General features: G+C 47.6%; 1 protein-coding gene across 1 annotated transcript in view; it reads left to right on the top strand.

Moving 5' to 3' along the window:
* SLIT3 (slit guidance ligand 3) overlaps window positions 1-25,612 on the top strand; it is a 598,986-nt gene that overhangs the window by 505,611 nt on the left and 67,763 nt on the right. Inside the window, exons 15-20 of the mRNA XM_058545649.1 lie at window positions 1,693-1,843; window positions 3,055-3,129; window positions 17,718-17,861; window positions 18,639-18,782; window positions 21,786-21,949; window positions 23,039-23,171. Of these exons, the coding sequence (XP_058401632.1) occupies window positions 1,693-1,843; window positions 3,055-3,129; window positions 17,718-17,861; window positions 18,639-18,782; window positions 21,786-21,949; window positions 23,039-23,171 (811 nt within the window). The remainder of the gene's footprint in view (window positions 1-1,692; window positions 1,844-3,054; window positions 3,130-17,717; window positions 17,862-18,638; window positions 18,783-21,785; window positions 21,950-23,038; window positions 23,172-25,612) is intronic.

Genomic DNA, 25,612 nt, shown 5'->3' with positions numbered 1-25,612 from the left:
GGTTCGTCCCTCTGACATGTACTGCATGACCTTGGGCCTCAGTTTCCTCATCTATAAAATGGAGTCATCATAACCTCAGAGTGTTGCAAAGATTAAATGGGCTCACCTGTTTGAAGTTTGAAGAGTAATGCCTGGCTCGTGGTCCATGCTCAGTAAATGTCACCTATTATCACTAGCTACACTGATACGTTAGTGGCCTCTGATGTGCCAAATGTTCCACTAGGTTCTAGGAAAAAACAGTAGTAGAATCACAAACATCCGTACAATTCTTGACCCTTTCCCAGAGACTCTCCACCACTTTGATCTTTCTGTATCTTCACAACAACCCCCGTGAGATTGGGGCAATCATTTGATTCCCATTTTATGTGTGGAGAAACTGAGGCTAGTAAGTGGCAAAGCCTGGACAAACCCATGCCCCCTACTGCTAAAACCTCTGGGCTGCTGGTGCCCCATACTGCTCCTAACGCAAATAAGATTGCCAGCTGGTTAAGCAAACAAATGAGGTTCACGTTCTCCGAAACACTTCAGAAATACTCATATCCAGGGCAACTGATACGCTATTGACACCCCATGTATGCACTGGACAAATGTGGGTCGAGCTCGTGTTTCGTGCCTAGCATTGTGCTAGTGAAACATTGAGGGTGCGAGTGAATCAGACCCCCGCCATCAGCTAGCTGGTGTCCAATAGGAGAACCAGAGCTTCCCGGTTACCTCGGGCACGGTTTGTGGTCTCGCAGAGGTTGGCCCAGGTGCCCGGGAATCATTTCTGATCGTTAAAGCAGCAACCCAGCGCGTCTCTTGAGAGATCACATCCTAGGTCCTGTTACCATTACTGTGCAACCTCGAGAGAAATTAAATTTCAAAACAATAAATCTTAGCTCCAACTGCTTTTAGCTCATCCAAACTGGCCTTTCACTGTAGTTAAACAGAGTTTACTCTCAAAGACAGAGGGCAAATCTGGCCCTCAGAAGACGTGTACTTTTCTTCACAACGTTTTAAATTTGAGTTCATTTCCAATATTGTTTTTAAAAAGGATTGTCAGGCAACCCTGAGCTGAATTCCCAAGCATTAGGGCGGTGGGCTCCAATTCCCCAGGTCCCCAACCCTCATTATTGTTTCCCCAAGGTTGAGGCCAGGTGTCAATGGTCATTGATTGCATATGCTGGGCCTCCTTTATCATTTCATTACCTGCTTAGACCCTGAAGACAACTGAGTTTGTGACCCCCTTTCTTTACCTCATTCCCACCCCTGGCATGGCCACCATCAAAATCTCTTCACTTGACTTTTCATGTGGGTCCATAGTTGATAGGCATCATGGAGTGGGTGGCCCCCCCTACCTTGTAGGCTGAATTGTGTACACATGTCCCTAGGAGCACTTCTCTGAGAAGAACATCCATAACTTTCATCAGCTTCTCAAAAAGGTCCGTGACCCACAAAAGCTTAAGAGCTCACAGAGCTTGAGCCTGGTTCCTGTGAGGACTGAAAATGATGAATGACAAAGACCAAATGGAAAGTCACGGGCCTGGGAGGCTAGGGGGCAGGGAGGGCACCAGCAAGGTGTCTAAAAAATGAAGGCAATACTGTGTCTGCCACTGGACCCCACCTCCTACACATCTCCCAACCCCACCGCCCACAGCCTCACCTGTGCTGGGAACCCTGGTGACACTGACTCTCCTCTTTGGCCCCGCCCAGGCTCAGAGGATTACCGCAGCAGGTTCAGCAGTGAGTGCTTCATGGACCTCGTGTGCCCCGAGAAGTGCCGCTGCGAGGGCACCATCGTGGACTGCTCCAACCAGAAGCTGGCCCGCATCCCAAGCCACCTTCCCGAATATGTCACCGATCTGTAAGTACTACCTGGGCGTAAAAGCCCTCCACGTCCCCACACACCCAGTCACCCTGGGCCGGGTCTCCTGGCGACCCCTTCTGGCTCAATCACGTGGGCCCTCCTTGGCTGTCCTCTGCGTCCTGGGCCAAGGGCAGACACCCAGGTATCCCCTGGGACAGCTTACTCGCAATTAAAGACAGTTCATTTATTCTAAAAATATTTTCTGAACACCTACTCTAAGCTAGGCACCACCAGTTTCCCCAGTGAACAAAACAGTCCCTCCTGCCCCTTATGAAGTTTACAATGTAACCAGAAAGATGGATATTAAATAAATAACTGTCATAAAGTGAGAAAACAACTAGAATGATTAGATATATCTGAGCCTCCAATCATCCATGCTAATAAAGGGGTGTGTTGGTTTATCCGGAAGTGGAAAAGCTAAAACGTTACAGCATGGGGGGGGGTCGGTGTGAGGGCACACAGCATGTGGGGCTGACACGCCGTAGTCTGACTCCTGTCTTCTCCAGTCTTCCTGAGATTGGGCAAGTTGCTTCTCAGATCTGAGTCTCAGATTCTAGACTATAAAGTGAAGGTGATGATACCTACCTACCACAGTGGTTAGGAAGATTAAGGAAGAGAATGCAAGCACAGAATTCATCTTGAATCCTGGCACAGAGTAAGCCCTGCATAAATGATGGTGGCCTTCATTATTATTATTATTGTCCTCTTTGACTTCACCAATCACAGTAGGCACAGCCTTTTTGGCCCTCCTGCTCTCTCTGAGTGTGCATGAATGTTGGCTGTGCAGTCCCTGAGCTGCCCTCAGCGGAGGAAAGTGATTGGAAGGAGCCAAGTGGCTTGGAGTATTAGGAGAACCTGGGGAAATCTTCCTGGGGATTTAAGTTGTTATTGGTACCCCTACAAAATCAAGGCAGATCATTGGCAGTTGATTGTTTGGGTGCTGAAAAAAGGCATGCCCATGCTCAGTATTCAAAAAGTCCACTACACCCTAGTCAAAGGGGCTTCCTCTAGGAGGAGGAGCCTGGTCTTCTCTCTTTCCTGCCCCTTCACATTCTCTTCCTCTCATCAGACGCTGAAGTTTTCCATGGCTCTGTTGATCTTGGCTGAGTGTGAAGTCTAGGTGGCAACTCAGGTGAAGGCATGGGGGGCTGTAGTAGGGACCCAATGCATAGCTAACCCACTGCCTCATCTGCTTGCTTCCCATCTAGGCGACTGAACGACAATGAGATATCTGTTCTAGAGGCCACTGGTATCTTCAAGAAGTTGCCCAACCTGAGGAAAATGTAAGTCAGCCTCGAGAACTTGACAGCAGCCTCCGCTCCCTGACCAAGGTCTGTGTTCCAGACTAGAGCAGAATGCTAGAGCAGAATGCCAGGGCGTTGGTGTCTCCATCACCCTCCTCTCCAGCCCCTCCCTGCCTCCTCCTGACCCCTGCTGTGGGCATGTATTGGAAGCAGGACACTAAGGCATGGTCATGTAGACAGAGACCAAAATGAAACTTCACTGACTTTAAATTGTCAAGTATCCTGCAGAGCATGCATTCTGCACCATCCCTGACCCTCACTCCATGTCCCTCTGTTCATCCCGATCCCCTGCCCCACACCCAACATCCACCCTTAAGAGGGATGGGAGGGACTCAGTTAGGGACCAGCAATGGGACACAGGGGTCTAGGGTGCATGTTACTTAGTAATTTTTACAAGGTGATGGTTTAAGATCTGTTTTTAGGTGGACTCTTAAGGGTCTCTGCATTAGTGAGGTACATGGGACCTTGTGCTGGGACCTTGCACGCTGGGCTTCAGTCTAGGTGTCCCTGGGTCTGACCAGAGCCTGAGGTGAGACAGAGGGCCCACGTGCTCCTATTGGCTTTCCCACAGCCAGGGCTGCCTACCGTCATTACCCTCTCTCTGCCTAGGAGTTCAGGCCACGTCATAAAGATAACAAGAATAATGTTGCCGAGCTATTAGAGCACTTATTCCTGGGTAAGGTGCCACGCTCCCTGCCTCACATGCATCCTCTCATTTAGTCCTCACACACCCGCCTGGCTTGATGTTCCGCTTTGTGCGAATGAGGAAGCCGGCAGGGCTCAGAGATGTTCCATGACTTGTCTATGGCCTTACAGCCAATAAATGTCAGAGCTGGCATTTAGACTCAGGCTCATCTCTAATCACACGAGGGTGTGGTGGGGCTTCCTGCCCCCTCCTCTTCCCTTCCCCAGTGCCCCAGCAGAGAGCTATGAGCTCCGCCCTGAGCACAGAGAGGGCGCTCTTTACCATCGCATTCCCTTCTCCTTGACCCCTCTCCCTGCCCCCACCTCATACTCCACGTCTCCCCACCCCAGAGTTTGAGTCTGCTTTGGAACAAAGGAAATAAGTCAATCCTCATTATTCATGGATGCTGTATTTGCTAATTCACCTACTCGCTAAGATTTATTTGTAACTCCAAAATCAATACTTGCAGTGGTTTCATGGTCGTTCGTAAACGTGGACAGAGCAGCAACAAACTCGAGGTTCCCTACATGCCTATTCCCAGCTGACACGGAACAAGACAAGACTCTGGTGTCTTGTTTCAGCTCTCATACTGTAAACAAGGTCCTTTGCATGGTATACCTGGTGCCACTTCATTTACATGTTTATGCATTTTGTTGGGAATTTCACTATTTAAAATGGTCCCGCAGCATAGTGCTGAAGTGCTGTCTAGTGATCCTAAGGCTGTGATGTGCCTTACAGAGAAAATAAGTGTGGTACTTGAGATTTGCTCAGGTGTGAGTTATAGTGCTGTTGGCTGTGAGTGCAATGTAAATAGATCAACAATATGTATTAAATAAGATATCTTTAAACAGAAACACACATCAAACAAAGTTATGTATTGATCAGTTGATGAAAATGTTGTGACCAGAGGCCCACAGGAACCTAACCCTGTATTTCCCCTAGGAGAATGGTTCAGTATTCACTAATTCATTTTCCCCAGCAACTTCGTAGAACATACCTATGCAGAATAATGAGAATTGACTGTAACTCACTTTTTCTTGTTCTCCGCTCTCCCGCCCATCAGTCCCCTGCAGGCAAGAAGGAGAGAGACCTTCCCTGCCCTGTGTGGCATCTGGGTCACATTAGTGCTGTTCAGGCTTCCTCCCCACCTCCCTGCCTGCAGCCACCACTTGGCCCTGGCCTCAGTGACTGCTCTGTAACTGAGAGCAGTGGAGAGCACTCTGAAGGGACAGCTGAGAGGGGGCACACATGGGTCCTGGTGAGGCATGTGGCTGTCCGTGTGGTCCAGCACCCCTCTAGCTTCAGGGACCCAGCACAGACATCACCCCATCACCTGCCAGGAGACGTCCTGTTTAATTCAAACCAGAGAAATGCAGAACTTTTTTAACCTCAAAACAGAAATATGCATATGGAGGTGAGGCAGGAATTAAAATGAGTAAAGCTGGCTAAGTGCATATTTGCATAGTAAGCAGGATCAAGTAGTCTTTGCTTCCATAAAGAAATACACACTCTCTCAGTTAGGTGAAACTCAAGCACTTGGAGTCTATCTTTCGTCTTCCCCCATAGACAGGCACATGAGTGTAGAGAACTATTTCTGCACACTCGAGAAAACAACAGCACAAACACAATGATAAGTGGCAACCAGCTCCCAGTCTCAGCATCCAAGCAACAAAAGAGAGTGGTGGGAACTGGGCCAAAATATAGGCCCAGTTCTCATCCAAAGAGGCAGATGTCACCCACTCTTCCCAGTATATCCTGTGCTGGAAGGAAGGTCAGGGCTGCCAAAAATTCCCACTTCTTAAGAGCAGCCAGAAAAGTCCAGGTGTGAGGAGAGACCAGAGAGACCTGCGTTTGTTCTGAGTTGAGCTCTGCCCTTCCCCTGTGTGTGACCCTAGGAATATCCATAGCCTTTCTGAGCCTTAGTTTCATCGTTTGAATAATAGAAATAAATCCACCTTCCTTGTAAGTTATGATGAGGATCAGAGTAAATATGAAAAGATAAGACGAAAGCCATGGCCTCTGGCCATAGGACTGGGGCAAGAAGGTGCAGGAAGAGAGAAGAGAACATCTGGGTGAGTGACCCAGCGTAGCTGGTTTATAATAGGAGTTGCAAATTCACATACTTTCAGGAGCCTGGGTAGTAGCACAAACATGGAAAGGGGCTGGGTACAAGGCCATAATAATAACAGTAACAATAATAATAGTAATAGCCACTAACACTTATTAAACACTTTGCTCTGTGTCAGACAATACTGATATTAATTCATTTAACCCTTACCAAGAAAAAAATCATTGAGATTGCTTCATTTTACAAAGGAGGAAGCTGAAACACAGAAAATGAAGTAACCTGTCCAAGGTGAAAAATCAAGCCGCAGAGCCAGGAGCCAGGGGGGTGACAGTGCAGGTTAGCTGGGGCTGCATGCACCACCTGAAGGCAGTAAATGAGTGTGTGCATGTGTGTGCATAGATCCATATATATAGTGCTAGCCAACCAAGCCAATGACCCACTGGGGCAAATCTGCTCCCAAAGACCACCAGCTACAACCACTTATTAAAATAACTGGATAGTAACTCTTTTTGTTAAGTAAAGGATCCTTATGCACTGGGACCCATCACCACCCCCACACCCCATGGAGGTGGTGGGTCGACTAGACTTCTGCCCATCAGAGTGCCTAAAGCCAGCCGTGCCTGTGCCCGAGTCTGCTAAGCTTCCTCAAGGATTTGGGGCCAGGGCCCAGAGGTTATGCTCTCAACTCTACCCTGATGGGGCATGCGGGCAAGGGAGAGTGAATACAGAGCCAGGGGTCTGGATCTGCTGTGCCTTTCTGAACCATTCTGAACCTCTGTGCCCTTTCCTCTCGTGTTGGAGTAATGAGATCTCCACGAGTATCACGTGTGCTGTGGAAGCTGTTACCCAAAAGGATTATTATGTGTTACTGTGGTAACTCAAGGCAGCTTTTCAAATGACGTGACATTCAGAGCACAGTTGCGGCCTCTCTCAGGTGGACTTCTAAGTCTGTTCTTACACTAAAGGAGAATTGTACCCAGAGGCTGAAACCTGGCAGCCGTCTACCCAAAATCAGGTACACATGGGTGGATTTATTGGCGGTGGTTGCGTTTTTAATAAGAATTGGTTGCCCACTTTTAAAAATCAAGAGAGAAACAGAGCAAAAGAAAAAACAAAATCTAGATTTCTGGCATCTTTTGGAAAATCAGAAGATCTGTCAAAAGTGGGCCCACATTCCCAAATGGCTGCAGTTGAGTTGGGCTGAGGAATGGCTGCCCCGTAGATGGGGCAGGTGCTTTCCTGATCACTGCCGTCCCCACTGAGCTTCTGGCTTTAAGTCACCCACCTGGACCCAGTGGACATTTGAGCTTGTAACTCCCACTTGAAATGAAATTTCTACCTCAGGGGGAGGAAGAGATCCGTGAGGAGGTGGACAGGGCCTCCCTGACCTGACAGTGTGCCAGAGCGCTTGCTCAATCATGACCCAGTATCCTCAGGTTCTGGAAAAATCTGTTTAGCTCTCTCCCCACTGCATTTCCATCTGGGACTGGGCTTCAAACAGGATTACAGATGCTTCCCAGTTGCCAGAAAGAGTTTATGGGCAGTCCTACAAACCTGAAGAGACATGGACCTGGAAGAGGCTGAGGCTTGTCTCCCCCGACTCAGGCTTTCCAGAGGTAGCCAGATGAATCCTCAGCCTGCAGGGGCCTCGGTGTTTCTTGGAAAGAATGAGAACAGCATCTGAAAGGTACATCCAGCAGCTTGCAGAGGCAGCAGGGCCAAGCACTGGGTTTGTCCTGCCACTGACCCCTCTGAACCAACCCGGGGCCTGGCGTAGGAGTTTCTGAGGCTGGGTCCTTTCAGGTGTAAGACACCCCATCCTCGCTGGAGTCAAAGCCATAATGAAGCAGTATTCCTTCAGGTAGGTCTGCAGTGGCAAAAATGGAGAGAGGCTCCCTGGGTGACCCCAGCTTCACATTTGGGGGTTTCCTGGGATCTGGGGCATTTTCCAGAAGATACTGCTCTGAGAATAAGATAGCGCTCTTACAAGCTCTGATGCTCTAGTTTTGTGTCTGAAGTGCTTGCCCCAAGCTGCCCTCTCTGTGCCCCAGCCCAGGCTGCCTGCAGTTTTGAGCAGTACTTTGATGGATGGAGAGAGAGCAGCAGCCTGGTCTTCTGGAAAATTCTATCCCCCTTTTTTATTCTCCTTATGTTTTCCATTCTCCCAGCCCAGGGAAATGCAGTTCACAAACCTTACAGTAATGTGATGTTAATTTTGCTCATTTAAAAAAACAGATGTCAGGAAATGAGAACCCTCCCACTTCGTGGCTGCTTTAACTCATCTTCATTGCCGCCCATGTACTTTAATTCCCTAAGAAGCCTGACTCTCTGGGGCAAAATCCTTCTCCTCTGGCATTCGGATGAGTTATGGCTGCTGGGAGAGCCTTCATCTCTCTTCTCATGTCTAATTTGGGGTAATTTGCAGTCTCCCCTGTGCGTTACCTTCATTCTTGGGTTATCCCGGACCAGGACTACCAGGATTTATAAGAAAACCGGGTGAGTCTAAGGAGAGCCAGGTAGGGAGCAGAAATCCAGTTTGAGAGTCTCTCGACTCTCTCAGATCTTGGGGGAGAGATTCTGAGGAGTGTCTGCTCCTGTTTTCTTGGGAGGACGGGAGGAGGAGGAGAGCAAGGCCATGACCAGGAGCACAGAGGGTGCGGGCCATGTGAGAGTGGGAACTGAGGCACCATCTCTTCCTCCGCACCCGCCCTCAGGTGTGGGCATTGCTGCGCCTTGTGGGCCCAATCCCTGCTTGGGAAGAGGGCAGGCGCCTGCATTGAGCCTGTGGGTGCCCAGTTCCATCACTTGCTCAGAGCCATCCCTACCCCCTGGGTTGCTATGGGACAGTCCAGAGCTCTGCGAGGAGGGCGCTTGAGAGAAGCTAAAGTGCCGGGGACTCAGCATGGTGCTGTATCCCCTTGATGCTCTGCGACATGGAGCAGTGCCCTCCCTCTCTGGGCCTCCATATGCCCAGCAGTACAATGGGCAGCTGGTCGTCTCTAGTGAGCCCTCCGTTCTACAGCCTCAGGGTGCTCAGCGAGTTAGCAGGCTCTGCCTCCACCTGCAGATCTCCCCGCTGGCAGAACACGGTTCCCCGTGCAAGGCGCCGTCAGCCTGCTTGCTCAGGAGGCTGGGTTCTTCCCTCAGCTTGTGTAAATGCCGTCACATTCTGCCCCAGCCAGCCAGCCCAGGATGCCTTTCAGGCCTGGACGGTTGGGTGGGCCGTGGAGGTCCACGCCTGCCGGGGAGAGCTGGGAACTCGCAGCACCAACAGCTCTGCAGGATCCACTTGCTGTTCGGATCTCTTATGAGGCCTGCCGCCCGGTGATTAAGCATCAAAGAGGAGAGCCTGCTCTCAGAACTCAAGGGCAGCATCAGAAACGGCACCTTCATAGGATGGAGCCCACTCTAGGAAAACACAATATCCCAAACCCTGAATTCTGCAAAGCAGTAAAGAAGGGAATGAGTATCCACATCACCGAAGGAACATTCACTTAGGAGAGAGGCGGTTCACTGGAGGACTTCTTATGTGCCCGAAAGCCTGGCCCCAAATCCCAGTTGTATCAGCTGTGTGGTGTGGATAAGTTACTTAATGTCTCTGAACCTCAGTCACCTCATCCGTAAAATGAGACAATGATAAAAGTAATACCCATCTGATAGGCATTTTTTGAGGATTTGATCTGATTATATTGGCCAGACTCCTTATATGGTGCTCAAAAAGTAGTAAGTAGAAAGCATCCATTTCTTTTTCTTTTTTTTTTTTCCCAGTTTTACTGAGAAATAATTGACATACATCACTAAGTTTAAGGCGTATAGCATGATAGTTTGATTTACATATATTGTGAAATGATTACCACAGTATGTTCAGCTAACATCTGTCTTCTCAAACAGATAGAATAAAAAGAAAAGAAAGAAGAAAAGAAAAAAGAGAAAACAAATTTTTCTCCTTGTGATAAGACCTCTTAGGATTTACTCTCCTAACAACTTTCCTGTGTATCATACAGCCGTGTTAGCTATAGTCACCATGATGTACGTTTCATCCCAGTACTTATTTATCTTATAACTGGAAGTTTGTACCTTTGACCACCTCCCTCCAATTCCTCCTCCCCCCACTTCCTGCTCTAGTAATAACAAATCTGATCTCTTTTTCTATGAGTTTGTTTTTGTTTTACATTCCACGTATAAGTGAGATGCAGTATTTGTCTTTCTCTGTCTGACTTATTTCACTTAGCATAATGCCTTGAGGGTCCATCCATGTTGTCGCAAATGGTAGAATTCCCTTGTTTTTTATGGCTGAATAATATTCCCTTATATATATACACCACAACTTCTTTATCCATTGATCCATTGATGGATACTTAGGTTGTTTCCATGTCTTGGATATTATAAATAATTTTCATAAACATGGGGGTGCAGATATCTTTTTGAGTTAGTGTTTTCATTACCTTTGGATATATTCCCAGAAGTGGAATTGCTGGATCATATGATAGTCCTATTTGTAATTTTTTGAGGATCCTCCATACTGTTTTGCATAATAGCTGTACCTATTTACATACAAGGGTTCCCTTTTCTCTACATCCATGCCAGCACTTGTTATCTCCTGTCTTTTTGACGATGGCCATTCTAACAGGTGTGAGGTGGTATCTCATTGTGGTTTTTATTTGCATTTCCCTAATGGTTAGTGATTTTGAGCATCTTTTCACGTACCTGTAGGCCTTTTGTATATCTTCTTTGGAGAAATGTCTATTTAGGTCTTTTGTCCATTTTTTAATTGGGTTGTTTTTTTGCTATTGAGTTGTATGAGTTCTTTATATGTTTTGGATATTAACCCCTTATCAGATAATATGATTTGCAAATATTTTTTCCCATTCTATAGGTTGCCTTTTCACTTTGTTAATGGTTTCTTTTACTGTGCAGAATCTTTTTAGTTTGATGTAGTCTCACTTGTTTATTTTTTTATTTTGTTGCTTATGCTTTAGATGTCATATCCAAAAAAATCATTACCAAGACCCACGTCAAGGAGCTTTGTTCCTATGTTTTCTTCTAGGAATTTCATGGTTTCAGGTCTTACATTTAAGTTTTAATCCATTTCAAGTTAATTTTTGTGAGTGCTGTAAGACATGGGTCCAGCTTCATTCTTTTACATGTGAATATCCAATTATCCCAGCACCATTTACTGAAGAAACTGTCTTTACTCCGTTAAGTATTCCTGGCTCCCTTGTCAAATATTAGTTGACTGTCTATGCTTAGATTTATTTCTGGGCTCTCAATTCTATTCCATTGGTCTATTTGTCTGTTTTTATGCCAATTCCATACTGTTTTGATGACTAAAGCGTTATACTGTAACTTGAAATCAGGAAGTGTGATGGCTCCTGCTTTGTTCTTCTTTCTCAGGATTGCTTTGGCCGTTGGGGTCTTTCATGGTTCCATATGAATTTTAGGAGTGTTTTTTCTACTTCTGCAAAAAATGCCATTGGAATCTTGGTAGGGATTGCACTGAATGTGTAGAGGGCTTTCATTAGTATTGGCAATTTAACAATGTTAGTTCTTCCAATCCATGGACAAGGGATACCTTTCCACTATTTGTGTCTTCTTCAATTTCTGTCATCAATTATCTTGTATTTTTCTTATAGTTTTCCTCCACCTCCTTAGTTAAATTTATTCCAAGGTATTTTATTGTTTTTGATGTTATTGTAAGTAGGATTGATTTATTTCTTTTCCAGAAATTTTGTTGTTAGTGTATAGAAATGCTACTGATTTTTGTATGTTAATTTTGTATTGTGCAACTTTACTGAATTCGTTGATTAGATCTAACAGTTTTTGGTTGAATCTTTAGGATTTTCTATATATAAAATCATGTCATGGGGGCCCCGCCCAGTGGTGGAACAGTTAAGTTTGCACACTCTGCTTCAGCGGCCCAGGGTTCACAGGTTTGGATCCCAGGTGCGGACTGATGCACTGCTTGTCAAGCCATGCTGTGGTGGCATCCCTTATAAAGTAGAGCAAGATGGGCACAGATGTTAGCCCAGGGCCAATCTTCCTCAGCAAAAAGAGGAGGATCAGCATCAGATGTTAGCTCAGGGCTAATCTTCCTCACAAAAAAGGAAAATCATGTCATCTGCAAACAGAGACAATTTTACTTCTTCCTTTCTAATTCTGATGCCTTTTATTTCTTTTTCTTACCTGATCACTATGACTAGGACTTCCAGTACCATGTTAATAGGAGTGGTGAGAGTTGGCCCCACTTTTCTTGTTCCTGATCTTAAAGGAAAAACTTTCATCCTTTCACCATCAAGTATAATGTTAGCTATGGGCTTGTCATAAATGGCCTTTATTATGTTGAGATATGTTCCCTCTATGCCTAATTAACAGTTTTTATCATGAATGGATGTTGAATTTTGCTGAATGCTTTTTCTGTGTCTATTGAGATGATCCCATGATATTTTTCTTTCATTCTATTAATGTGATGTATCATGTTTATTGATTTGCATATGTTGAACCATCCTTGAATCCCAGGGATAAACCCCACTTGATCATGCTGAATGATCCTTTTAATGTGCTGCTGAATTCAGTGCTAGTATTTTGTTGAGAATTTTTGCATCTGTGATCATCAGGGATGTTGGCTTGTAGTTTTCTTTTCTAGTAGTGTCCTTTTCTGGTTTTGATATTAGGATAATGCTGGCCTTGTAAAATGAGTTTGGGAGTGTCCCTTCCTCTTTGATTTTTTGGAAGAGTTTGAGAAGGATTGGTATTAATTCTTCTTTAAATGTTTTGTAAAATTCACCAGTGAAGCCATCTGGTCATGGACTTTTCTTCATTGGGAAATTTTTGATTACTGATTCAATCTCCTTACTAGTAATTGGTCTGTTCAGATTTTCTATTTCTTCCTGATTTTGTCTTGGTAGATTGTATGTTTCTAAGAATTTTTCCATTTCTTCTAGGTTTGTTTCTTCTTTGTCCAGTTTGTTGGCATCTAGTTGTTTATAGTGTCTCTTATGATCCTTTGAATTTCTGTGGTATCATTTGTAATGTCTTCTTATTCCTTTAAAATTTTGTTGATTTGGGTCCTTTTTCTTTTTTCCTTGGTTGATCTAGCTAAGGGTTTGTCAACTTTGTTTCTATTTTCAATGAACCAACTCTTAGTTTGGTTAATCTTTTTTATTGTTTTTCATTCTCTATTTCGTTTATTTCTGTTCTAACCTTTATTATTTCCTTGCTTCTGCTAACTTTGGGCTCAGTTTGTTCTTTTTCTAGTTCCTTATGGCATAAAGTTAGGTTGTTTATTTAGGATCTTTCTTCTTAATGTGGGCATTTGTTGCTGTGAACTTCCTTCTTTTGCTGCATCCCATAAGTTTTGGTATGTTGTGTTTCCATTTTCATTTGTCTCAAGAAAACGTATTTCCTGTTTAATTTCTTCTTTGATCCATTGGTTGTTCAGGAGAGTGTTGTTTAATTTCTATGTGTTGGTGAGCTTTCCAGTTTTCCTCTTGTTATTGTTTTCTAGTTTCATGCCGTTGTGGTCAGAGAAGATACTTGGTATGATTTCAATCTTCTTGAATTTTCTAATACTTGTTTTGTGGCCTAACATATGGTCTATCCTAGAAAATGTTCCATGGGCACTTGAAAATATGTATTCTGCTGTTGTTAGATAGAATGTTCTATATATGTCTGTTAGGTCCATTTGGTCTATAGTGTTGTTCAAATCCCCATTTCCTATTGATTTTCTGTCTGGATGATCTATCTGTTGTTGAGAGTGGGGTATTAAAGTCCCCAACTATTAATGTATTACTGTTTACTTCTCCTTTTAGCTCTGTTAGTGTTTGCTTTATATATTTAGGTACTCCGATGTTGGGCACATATTTCAATTGTTATATCTTCTTGATGGATCAACCCCTTTATCATTATATAATGATCTTTATTGTCTCTTTTTACCATTTTTAGTTTAAAGCCTATTTTGCCTGAAATAGGTATAGCTACCCTGGCTTTTTTTGGTTACCATTTGCTTGAAATGTCTTTTTCCATCCCTTCACTCTCAGTCTATGTGTGCCTTTAAGGCTAAAGTGAGTCTCTTGTAGGCAGCATATTGTTGGATCTTGTTTTTTTATCCATTCAGCCATTTTGTCTTTTGATGGGAGAATTTAATCTGTTTACGTTTAAAGTAATTATTGATAGATAAGGACTTACTATTGCCATTTTGTTGATTGTTCTCTGGTTATTTTGTAGATCCATTGTTTCTTGTTTATTGCTGTCTTTTTTTGTGTTTTGATGTCTTTTGGTATCAGTATATTTTGACTTCTTTACCATGTTCTTTTGTGTAATTACTACAAGATTTTCCCTTGTGGTTACCATGAGGCTTACATAAAATATCTTAAACTTATAACCCCCTATTTTAAACTGATAACAATTTGACTTTAATAGAATTCATATACTTTACTGTTCCCTTACATTTTAGGTTATTGCTGTTACAATTTACATGTTTTTTATATTATGTTATTATAACAAATAACAGGTTATTGTTGGTATGGTTATTGTTGCTATGTTCTTTATTTTAACTTAAACTAGAGTTATAAGTGTGTTATGCACCACTATTACCATATTGCAGAATCTAACTATGACTATATATTTACCATTATCAGTGAGATTTACACTACCTTTTTGTGTTTTTATGATGTAATTATCATTCTTTTACTTCCACTCAAAGAACTCCTTTAGCATTTCTTGTATGGCAGATCTGTGGTAAAGAACTTCCTCAGCTTTTGTTTGTTCAGGAAAGTCTTTATCCCTCCTTTGTTTCTGAAGGATAGCTTTGCCAGATATAGAATTCTTCGTTGACAGTTCTTTTCTTTTCTTTTTTTTTTTTTTTTTTTTGCTGAGGTAGATTCACCCTGAGCTAATATCTGTGCCAGTCTTCCTCTATTTTGTATGTGGGTTGCTGCCACAGCATGGCTGACCAGTGGTGTAGGTCTGTGCCCAGGATCCGAACCCACAAACCTGGGCTGCCAAAGCGGAGCATGCTGAACTTAACCACTAGGCCACAGGGCCAGCCCCCAACAGTTGTCTTCTTTCAATATTTTGAATATGCTATCCCATTCTCTCCTGGCCTGAAGAATTTCTGTTGAGAAATATGCTGATAGTGTTATTGGGGTTCCCTTGTGTGTAACTTCTCTCTTTTCCCTTGCTGCTCTTAAAATTCTTTCTCTGTCTTTGACTTTTGACAATTTAACAATAATATGGCTCAGTGTAGCCCTATTTGAGTTCATCCTATTTGGAGTCCTTTGGGCCTCATGGATCTGGGTGTCCATTTCTCTCCCCAGGTTCCAGAAGTTTTTAGCCATTATTGCTTTAAATATATTTTCTGTCTCTTTCTCTTTCTTTTCTCCTTCTGGAATTCCCATAATGCAAATATTGTTTCTTTTCATGGTGTCCCATAATTCCTGTAGACCTTCTTCACTCTTTTTCATTCTTCTTTCTTTTTCTTTCTAAATTCTTCATCAGACAGTTCATACATCTCCATTTCTTTAGGGTCAGTTATTGGAGCTTTATTAGTTTCCTTTGATGATGTCATATTTACCAGGTTTTTAATGATCCTTGATTCCTTATATTGGTATCTGCACGTTTGAGTAATGGGGCTTCTCTTCCAGACTTTACAGGTTTGCTTTTGCGAAGACAGTTCTTCACTAGTCAGCTCAGTTTGGGTTTCTGGATGTGTCTGCTGATAATGTCTTTGGGCATTTAGCAGGGCAGTAGCAGGTGGGCCTGCTATTATGGTCTATTTTTGGATGAGGCAACTCTTTGAGCTCTGAGGATGGGGGTGGGAGGGTATGCCACTGGCTGAGAACAGTTGGATAGGACTGCTGGCCTGGTTCCCTACCCAAGTGAGGCTACAGGATGGGCTCCATGGTTGCCTGGGTTCTCTGGTCAGGCTTACGAGTCTGGGTATTATATTCAGTAGTAGATGGGGTTATGAGTTAGCGTCCCTGCCCTGACAGGGCAGCAGGCCAGGGCCCAGTGCCTGTACAGCTCGTTGTTTGGGGGCTCAAATCAGGTATGAGCGTGTGCTGAATTCCCTGGTTGGGTGAGGCCACCAGTTTTGCTTTGCAGATGGGGCATGCAACAGGCTGTGCTCTGTGTTCAATTGCCACTGTACATAGGGCTGTTGAATGGGCTATGCAGCTTCCTGTGTGCTCTGGTTAGGTTCCCTGGTCAGATAGGCTGAAGGCTGTGTTCAGCAATGAGTGGGGCTAAGAATTAGATTCCCTGCCCGGATACAGCAGGAGAAGCAGCTCTAAAGCCAGTAAAGCTCTTTCTTTGTTGTCTTAACTCAAGCTGACCCACACCCCATTTCCCTGGTCAAACAGGGCCGCCTGGCTTTGCTCTGCAAACTTTCAGCTTTGTCTGCCCTTCTCTCAGCTTGAGTGCCACTGGGCCTCACAGCCTCCAGGAGTTGTCGCCAGCCCTTCTGGTCAGATTGGTATGGAAGACTCTCTCCACAGCAGGTGGGGCTATGTCTCAGCCCCCTTGCCTGGGCGAGAGAGGGAGGGGCCGCTCCAGGCTGCCCTCAGTTTCCCAAATACGCTCTCTGGTCGGAAGGGGCCAGGTGCCACCCTCAGCCTTGGCTATGAATTAATCCCCTTGCCCATGCAGAGCACGGGAAGACTCTATGCCCAGTATTGGCTTTGCTCTGGGGGCGATCAGCTCTGCCTGTCCACCTCTCGGCTCGAGCCCCACTGGGCACACAGCTTCCAGGAGTTGTCACCAGCCCTTTGGGTCACATGGGGCTGGAAGGTGCTCTCCACAGCAGCTGGGGCTGTGACTTAGCTCCCTGCCTGGTTGTGGGCAAACCAGGCTCTAGGGCTGGTAAAACTCATTTGAGGATCCAAGTCAGGCAGATATGCACCCTGCCGACTTCCTTGGTCAGAGTGCTCCCCCAACGTGGTTCTGCAGATGAGCAAAGCCGCTGGTTGGGACTACTACTTGGGCACTGCAGATGTGAACTCTGTCTGCCAAGATCCTGTGCTGGATGTTGCAAACCCCTACCCCTTCTCCACCGCAGTCAGATTCACAGTGGTTGAGCCCCATAGATTCCCCAGCAATCCCCATGGTGCCGGACCAGAGTAGGGGCTCCCACAAAGTGACCCACAATGCTGGAGGTGGCTGGTTGTCCCTCTGGGTTCTCTTTTCCCACTGGAGGAACCGGAGGCTCAGGGGAGACCTCGCCACGTGGTGCTGGGCTATGCTGGGGGAGGGGCAATGCAGTCAACGTGTGGCCGCTTCTCTTACGCTCTAATGCATCTGTCCTGGTCTCAGAGGTGCAGAGGGTGCTTCAGCCTCCCTCCGTGTTCTAGGATTCTCTCAGTGCTGCCTTGTTCTTGAATAAATGTTAGTTCTTCTCGTGAGGGAGAGTCGAGTCAGGAATGACCTGTCACCCTCTTGACGATGTCACCCTGAAAGTGTCCATTTGTATGTGACGTGAGAGGGATGTGAGAGACCTACAAGTTCTACAAATGCCCCACCCCATAGGGGACAGGCATATTTTATATTTTTCTCCCGCCCTCCTCTTGAGAATCACTGCTCAGAGAGAGCACCTGCTGAAGAGAGAAAATAAGTTCGAGAATCACTATTTTAAATCTACCGGTCCCCGGGGCATTGAAAAGCCTTCAAACTCCAGTCTGTTTCACAAAGGTAGCTCCACTTGTGTGGGACTGGGGTCCCTACTCCCGTCCTCAGCCCAGGGAGCACCTGAGAGTCCCCAGCTGGCTGCAGGGCAAGTGATTCCCTCCCTGCGTCCTGACCCTCTCTGTCCCCTCCTTCCAGAAACCTGAGTAACAACAAGATCAAGGAGGTGAGAGAGGGTGCCTTTGACGGAGCGGCCAGCGTACAGGAGCTGATGCTGACGGGAAACCAGCTGGAGACAATGCATGGGCGCATGTTCCGTGGCCTCAGCGGCCTCAAGACCTTGTGAGTACAGCCCGGACCAAGGCCAGGAGGGAGATGGGGGGCAGGGGCATCAGAGAGGGACTATGAAGGCTGGCGGGCAGGGGACTGGGCTCAGGCTCTGTCCTGGCCTAATGAATCCCTTCCTTCCTAGAGCCAGAGAGGCATCAGACATTTCCCAGCCCTTGATGGGAAAGAGCTTAGCATGCTAAGCCCTGCACCAACACACACACACACAGACAAACACACACACACACGACACTTACCCTAATGTACACATATATATAGATTCATACCAGAAACATGCTGATAGAGGCACACAAACACTCCCACATTTACCCACAAACACAGACATAGACACATGTACATAAAAATGACATAAACACACGTACAACATGCACACAAACACACAGTCATACACATACAAGCACACACACACATACACGCAAGCTGATGTCCACTATCATGTCTTGATTCTCCCTTGTCCTCCCAGAAATACACATGCATACACTAACCACCACACAACATGCATATGTACATATATACACAACGACACGTGCTTCTACTATAAATAGAGCACGCACAGACAAGAATGTACATGCACAGTTACAGGTGGCCCCAGTGGAGACCCAGGCCCTGCTATCACAGGACAAACCTGAGTAACATGGCTGGTCTGGGCTTGAAGCTGGCAAAAGCATCCCGTCTACACACATACACGCACACACACAGACCCCACTGTGGCACTGTTGTGGAAGGAAAGGATGATGCCTATGCCTTCTCATCCCACCTCTCTCCCTGCAGGATGCTGAGGAGTAACCTGATCAGCTGTGTGAGCAATGACACCTTTGCTGGTCTGAGTTCAGTGAGGCTGCTGTCCCTCTATGACAATCGGATCACTACCATCACCCCCGGAGCCTTCACCACGCTTGTCTCCCTGTCCACCATGTAAGTCCCCTGGATCCACTGCACCTTCACTCTGGGCTTCTCCCCTGCAGACCTCTCCCCTCCTAGCTCCCTGCTATCTTTGGCCAAGGTCATCAACCCGTCTGTCCACTTAATAAACATGTGTCGGGCTCCCTCCATGTGTCAGGCACCATCTCGGTGCTGAGGATACACAGATGTGGTCCCTCCTTCCTGGAGCTCACAGCATAGTGAATTATCCCAGGAGGGAGGCCCACAGTGATAATGAAAACCCGACATAGGCTTTGCTGAGGGATACTGGACTTGTGTTCTGGAAGGTGAGTGGGAGGTAGCTTGTTCAAGAAAGTGGGAAGTGCATTTCCTTCCCTGGGAAGAGCATGTGCAAAGCCCTGTGGTAGGTCAGAGCAGAGCAAATATGCAGGACTGAGCACAGCCCAGCGTGGTCACAGCAGAGTGAGAGAGTGCGTGGTGTAAGACAAGGCTGGAGAGGAGGCCAGGGCCAGGCTACTGGGCTGCCATGGGCCGTTTTGGTCTTCATCCAAAGCATATCAGAAAGCCACTGAAGGTTTTAAGCAGGCCAGTAACGTGCTGACAGGGGTTTTTAAATGATATCACTGACTACTTAAATGTGTGTCAGAACCAGAGTTCGAGTCTAGCTTTCTGGACACCTGAATGAGTGCCCTTCCCGTGGAATTCACTGTGTTGCTAAAGGAGGCTGTTCAGAATAATGGCTAAAACTTTGGGTGCTAGAGACAAATTTCCTGGGTTCAATCCTGGCTTTACCTTTCATTAGCTGTGTGACCTTGGAAAAGTTACTTCATCTCTCTGTGCTTTAATGGTCCGTTCTGCATAATCTACCTCATAGGTTTATTATGAGGATTAGAGTTGTTAGTATTTGTAAAGCGCACAGCAGGGGCCTAAGATAGAGATGTCAGCGTGTATAGTTGCTCACAGTATTTCCATGCGGCCCTGTTAACCTTAGTTCCTGGTTCATTCTCCCCTCTCTTCCCTTGTCCAAAGACCCTATGGAAGACAGAGGAGAAAGGCTCTTGCTGCGTCTCCTGTTGTGCCCATTGTCAAGCTCCCGTACATCCATCTCACTGGGAATAAAAGCCAGACTTATAAAAGGGCTTCGGCCTCACACTGTCTAGTCCATCCTAACCTCTCCATGCCCTTCCTCCCTCCATTCCAGCCCCACCAGCCTCCTCACTGTCCCTCCCACGCCCCGGGCCCACTCCCACCTTAGAACTTGCGCTGGCTGTTCCCAGGACCTGGAACACCCTTCCCTCCCTCCCCTCCTCCATTCTTTGCCCAAGAGTCGGTTGCCCCAACCCCATTCCACCCCTCTGCCATCACCCCCAGTTCCTTCAACCCTGCTCTCCTCATTTTTTTTTCTTACTATGTTTTGTTTTTTTTTTTTGCTGGGAAAGATTCACCCTGAGCTAACATCTGTTGCCAATATTCCTCTCTCTATTTTTTTCAGCTCCCCAAAGCCCCAGTACATAGTTGTATATTCTATTTGTAAGTCCTTCTAGTTCTTCTATGTGAGCCTCCACCACAGTATGGCTACTGACAGACGAGTGGTGGGGTTCCACACCCGGGAATGGAACCCAGGCCCCTGCAGCAGAATGCACTGAACTTTAACCACTAGGCCATCAGAGCTGGCTCTCCTAACTTTTTACATAGCACTGACCATTTCCTAATATACCATACGACTTATTTATTTGTTGTTAATTGTATACTGTTTGCCTCCCATCAGCTAGAATATAGGTTCCAGAAGGACAGGAATATGTGACTGTTTTGTTCACTGCTACATCCTCAATGCCTAGATCTGTGCCTGGCCGTCAGCAGATGCCCATTACTCAATAGTTGAATAAATGGATCAACTGAATGAGTGAGTGACATCAAGATGGGGAATGTTGGGTGAGGAACTAGCACTAGTGAGTTGGTTCATTTTAGCCCACTCCTCACCCCTCCTAGGTGCCTCCACACTGGGAATCCAAAGTCACAAAAGATGCAGAGAGGGATAGAGTCACAAAGCATTAAGGGAACCAGCTCTGACATGAGAAGGAACTTGCCCAACTTTGCACAGCTACTGAGGGTCAGAGCCAGGACTCCCACCCAGGATGTCTGACTCCCAAGCTCTTAATTACTGTGTCATACTGCAGCCACTCCAGGGCTGTCTGGCCCTCCTATGTAACTTCCCTAAGCTTTATTTTCCTTCTTTGTGAAATGAGAATAACGTTACCTCCTTCCTAGGGTTGTTGCGACAGGTCTGAGTAGAGAATGGATTTATAAAGTGCTTAGCCTGGTTCCGGTCCTTTAGGAAACACTCACAAAGTGACAGTGGCTTCCATCCCTTCATCCCCCCATCAATCCAGTCATTGCATCCGACAGCTATGTATACAGTGGTGATGTCATGCTGGTTCCTGGAGACACAGAGGCACGCAGACCCGGTCCCTCCCCGCAGGGAACTGAGAGTCCAAGGAGGGCGGCACACGTTGAACAGTCACCACCAGCTCTGGTGGGTGCTGTGGAGGAGCTGAAGGCAAGTGAGGGAGAAGAGTGGAACTTTTCATTTCCCTTCGATGAGGGGCTCGGGGAAGGCCTCTTAGACGAGGGGTCATTTAAGCTGAGGACTAAAGGATGAGGAAGGGCCAGCCCGGCAGACAGTAGAGAGATTCATCCTAGGCAAGACGAAGAGCATGTGAAGGCTCTGAGTGTGAGAGAATGTCTGGCGAGGAACTGAAGGCCGTTCGACCAGCTGGAGCTCACTGGGGAGGGCGTGGCAGGAGACCATGGTCATGTCCATCGGGGAGGTCTGGAATGAGACCCTTGCAAAGACTGCCTCTGGATTTTAGAAGAGTCTGTATTCCCTTCCCCAGATCTCCTTCCTCCTTCCCCTGAACCCAGAGCAGACCTGCCTGGAGAGCTGGGCCCTAGGCTTGCAGACCTGGATCCCGGGGCCAGCTCCTGCAGTAGAAGGGTAGAGGCTCGCCTCTCAGAGAGGGCCCTTCTCTCCTCCAGAAACCTCCTGTCCAACCCTTTCAACTGCAACTGCCACCTGGCCTGGCTCGGCAAGTGGCTGAGGAAGAGGCGGGTCGTCAGCGGGAACCCCCGATGCCAGAAGCCGTTCTTCCTCAAGGAGATTCCCATCCAGGACGTGGCCATCCAGGACTTCACCTGCGAAGGTGAGCAGGCTGCGGGCGGGGGCAGCGCCTGGGAAGGCAAGGAAGCTCAAGAGAGGAGAGGTGAGGCAGGTCGCTGCAGGTCAGGACCCTTGAGATCTGATTCCCCTCTGCCGTCCGTCAGGCACCCAACTGGAGCTCTGACCGGCTCTGTGGGGCTGCTGCTAACCCACATGGCTTCTGTATGCAAATTAAGAAAAGGTACCTCTTTCTAAAGACCCTTTACTTCCATCAGTCAGAAATTTGTCATAATATACTGATTTTGTTAAAATAAGACAATTTGTGGCCATCTATGATAAGTACCAAATATCCTAATCTACCACGTCCACAGTGCGGTTGGTGTCCATCAGATGATATGGCACCTTGTGCTGTATGCAACCTACACAACTGTACATGGGAGCCCTGGGCCTCTGTTTTTCTGCCTGCATCATAATGAGGCTCACAGTATGTGCTCAGGAGAGAAGGACTTCAAGATGAGCTCCTAGAAAATTCCTGTCACTGGCTAGGGGATATGAACACCTGGAGATCCAAGGCTTTGCGTGCCAGGATTCCAGAAGGCATATCTGTTTGCATAAATTCAAGCCAGCACAATTTTTTACTTGGTCAACTTTAGGTTATCTAGACAGATTAACCGGTTTGTAAATAACCGAGGTTAAGGTATAATGGGGGTTGGGGACACATTCACCACCTCAGAGGGATTGTGTAGTGGAAAGAGTGGAGAAAGAGAGGAGAAGGAGGAAGAGAATGGACAGGGCCCTGCTCCACACCCCTGACCACTCCTTCAGTCAGTTTGGCTTGTTTCTGATTGGGTTAACAGTGACCTCTTTCCTATCTAAGACTCTGGTTAATCAAGTTTTTAGAGTCTTCATTTTATGTTAAGTGTGGTAGAAGATAGGCAGCCCTATTCCCCTACCTAGGCCTCTATTCTTCCCCTCCAACCATGATGGGACCAGCCGGCTCCGTATCCCTGGTTCTGGCTCAAAGCAGAGGGCTTCCCTGTACTGAAGACAGCTTGGTCCGGGCACCGTGCCCTTGCTCGCCTGCCCCTGTGGAGTTCATCTCCCGCCACACTCACTCTGGGGCTCTCCACAGGCAATGACGAGAGTAGCTGTCAGCTGGGCCCGCGCTGCCCGGAGCAGTGCACCTGCCTGGAGACGGTGGTACGATGCAGCAACAAGGGGCTCCGCTTCCTCCCCAAAGGCATTCCCAAGGATGTGACCCAGCTGTAAGTACCCCCGCCCCCCACCAAACACCCTGTAATCCCCCCACCAGCATCCGTCACACTTCACCCCCCCGTGTCTCAAGCAAGACTGTCTGGGGATGCCGTCCTTAATGGAGCCCAGCAAGATCATGGCAGAGCCTCAGCCAGGGGCAGGCGGCAGCTTGACAGGGGAGCAGGGAGCGCTCCTCCCCCGTGCCTCCTTCTGGCAGTGACGAGTATCCGACCCTCTCTCCCTAAAGAAACTCCAGAGCACAAGTGGAGGGTTATTGTCTCATTTTCTGTTTCACCCAAAGCTCGCTCTGCACTCTGCCTTCCGGATTCCTCAACAGTCTCTCAGTCTGACACCAGCACAGCACAGGATAATCGTAAAAACATTGTTCTGCAGACCCAATGGCTTACAAAGCACTTCTACAAATATGACCCTATTCTACCTTAAAACAACCCATTTTATAGATGCGGCCTTGGTTCTGAGTCCTGTTCACGCTCAGCCCAGGAGCCTTCTTATTCCGCAGTCCAAGCACCTGGCGCTGACTCTTAGGGGTTGTTCCTGCTCCAGACGCTCCTAGTGAAGTGAAAGAGAGGCCTTTCCCTTCCTGAAGGGCTCTTTATTGTGGAGAAAACCTTATTTGTACCCCCTGGAAAGCTCACACGCGTGGACGAGGCACAGTCCCGTAGGCAGGGAAACCGCTCTGGACAGGGAGCAGCGCAGCTGCGGCCGGTGAGATCGCAGCCTCGCACGGCCCACACCAGCCGTACTCCCTCGCGCGTTCCTTCGTTCCTTCAGTCATGCACGCCGCACGTATTTATTGGGTGCCTCGTGTGTCAGGTGCTCTGCTAACGCTGGGGAGACGATGGCGAGCAAAGCAGGTGGGACCCCTACCCTCGTGGGGCTCACGGTTTGCTGGAGATGGTAGGCATTCGCTCCATCGTCTCAGGAGCACATGTGAGATGACAACCATGAAAAGGGCTACAAAAGAGAGGAACGAGGTTGCTGTGACGTCCTGAAGTAGAGAGGTTTGACTTAGACGTGAAGATCAGAGAAACCTCTCTGGGGAGACGAAGCTGGAGCTGAAATCTGAAGGGTGAGGAGCGGGTGATGAGAAGGGAGAGAGGGATGCTCCAGAAGTTGCTGCCTGAGCCAAGGCCCCACGCTGGGAGTGGCAGAGCCAGGTGAGGGACTGACGGAAACCCAGCGTGCCCGAGCAGGAAGACACACTATCCCACCACCACCCTCCCACATTCAAGCTCGCGTGTTGACACTCTCTCTCCCTGGCCCCCAGGCACACGCTTTCCTCCCGGCCAGCTTGGCATGTGCCCTCAGACACCTCCAGCCAGTGTTTCTCTGACCTGCTCTGCCAGTGCCTCCTGGGGTGGGAGCTGAGGGTGCCACTGTCTAAGGAGAGCAGATAGTTTTCCGGGTGTGTGTTGTGGCTCCTGGCATTTCCTGACACTCAGGGAGGCTGCAAGCAGGGCTGCCAGCCCCAGGGAAGGAAGGTCTTGACAGTCACTAAAAAGCCCCTGTCAGCCCCGGGTTTGGGCTGGGGCCAAGCCCTTGGAGATCCGCATGAGCACATGCCACGTAGCCTAGTGAGCTCCCCTCCCTTTCCTCGGACTGGGCTGTGCCATGGGATGGGAGCTGCAGAAAGTGACCCAGGGACACGCCTCCTTCCTGGGCTAATTGAATGCCAAGTGACACATGTCAGAGAGAAGAAAATGCCATGAAAACAAGTCTGCGGATGCTTTTCCCCAAAGCTCCTGAATCGGAGATTGAAATAACAAAGATAATTGGCTGTAATTATAAAGCAAACTTCAGAGCTTCGGGAGAAGACCTGATTTCCTGCTTTGGAAACAGTGGTACTTCCCTTGGCCAGACGTGGTTTCCGAAGCTCACTAGTGAGAGCAGCTGGCACCTCTGTCCCCAGACCATCTCCTGGAGGGGAGGGGGAGTGTCTGGGGAGGGAGGGATGGGGTGGGCGGGAAAATAGATGCCGGAGAAAGTGAAAGCTGGCAGGCCCGGAAAACTGACTTGGAAGCCTCTGGTTCAGGGACACAGGCTGAGTCCAGATTCAGTGTTTCCAGTGCTGCCTTGCCAGCTCCCTCAGGCTTCATTAGTTATCTCAGGCAGAACTGCCAACTTACAAAAAGAATTAAGTTTAATTCACTGAGAAGGAGGAAAAGCAAAGTTAGGCAGCATTTCTCCAAAGGGCAGGGTGTGGGAGTCTGTTGCAGGCAGGCAGGGCGAGGCGGTGCGTCCGGGTGGGAGTGACTTTCCTCGGCACACTCCCCGCCGGGCCTTCTCTCCCCGCATGTCCTCCACTCTCTCTTCCTGGGTGAGGCGTGCCAGACGGAGACCTGCTTCACTCGCATTTGCTCCTTCAGTCCTTGTGAGTTGTCACTGAGGCAGGGCTGTGGTGCCACTTGGCCTCGTAGCAGTGAGGACCTGT

The sequence above is a fragment of the Diceros bicornis genome, chromosome 1 (assembly GCF_020826845.1).
Source record: "Diceros bicornis minor isolate mBicDic1 chromosome 1, mDicBic1.mat.cur, whole genome shotgun sequence".
Classification (NCBI taxonomy): domain Eukaryota; kingdom Metazoa; phylum Chordata; class Mammalia; order Perissodactyla; family Rhinocerotidae; genus Diceros; species Diceros bicornis.
Note: the sequence above shows the minus strand (reverse complement) of the source record. Positions and strands in the feature narration are given on the sequence as shown.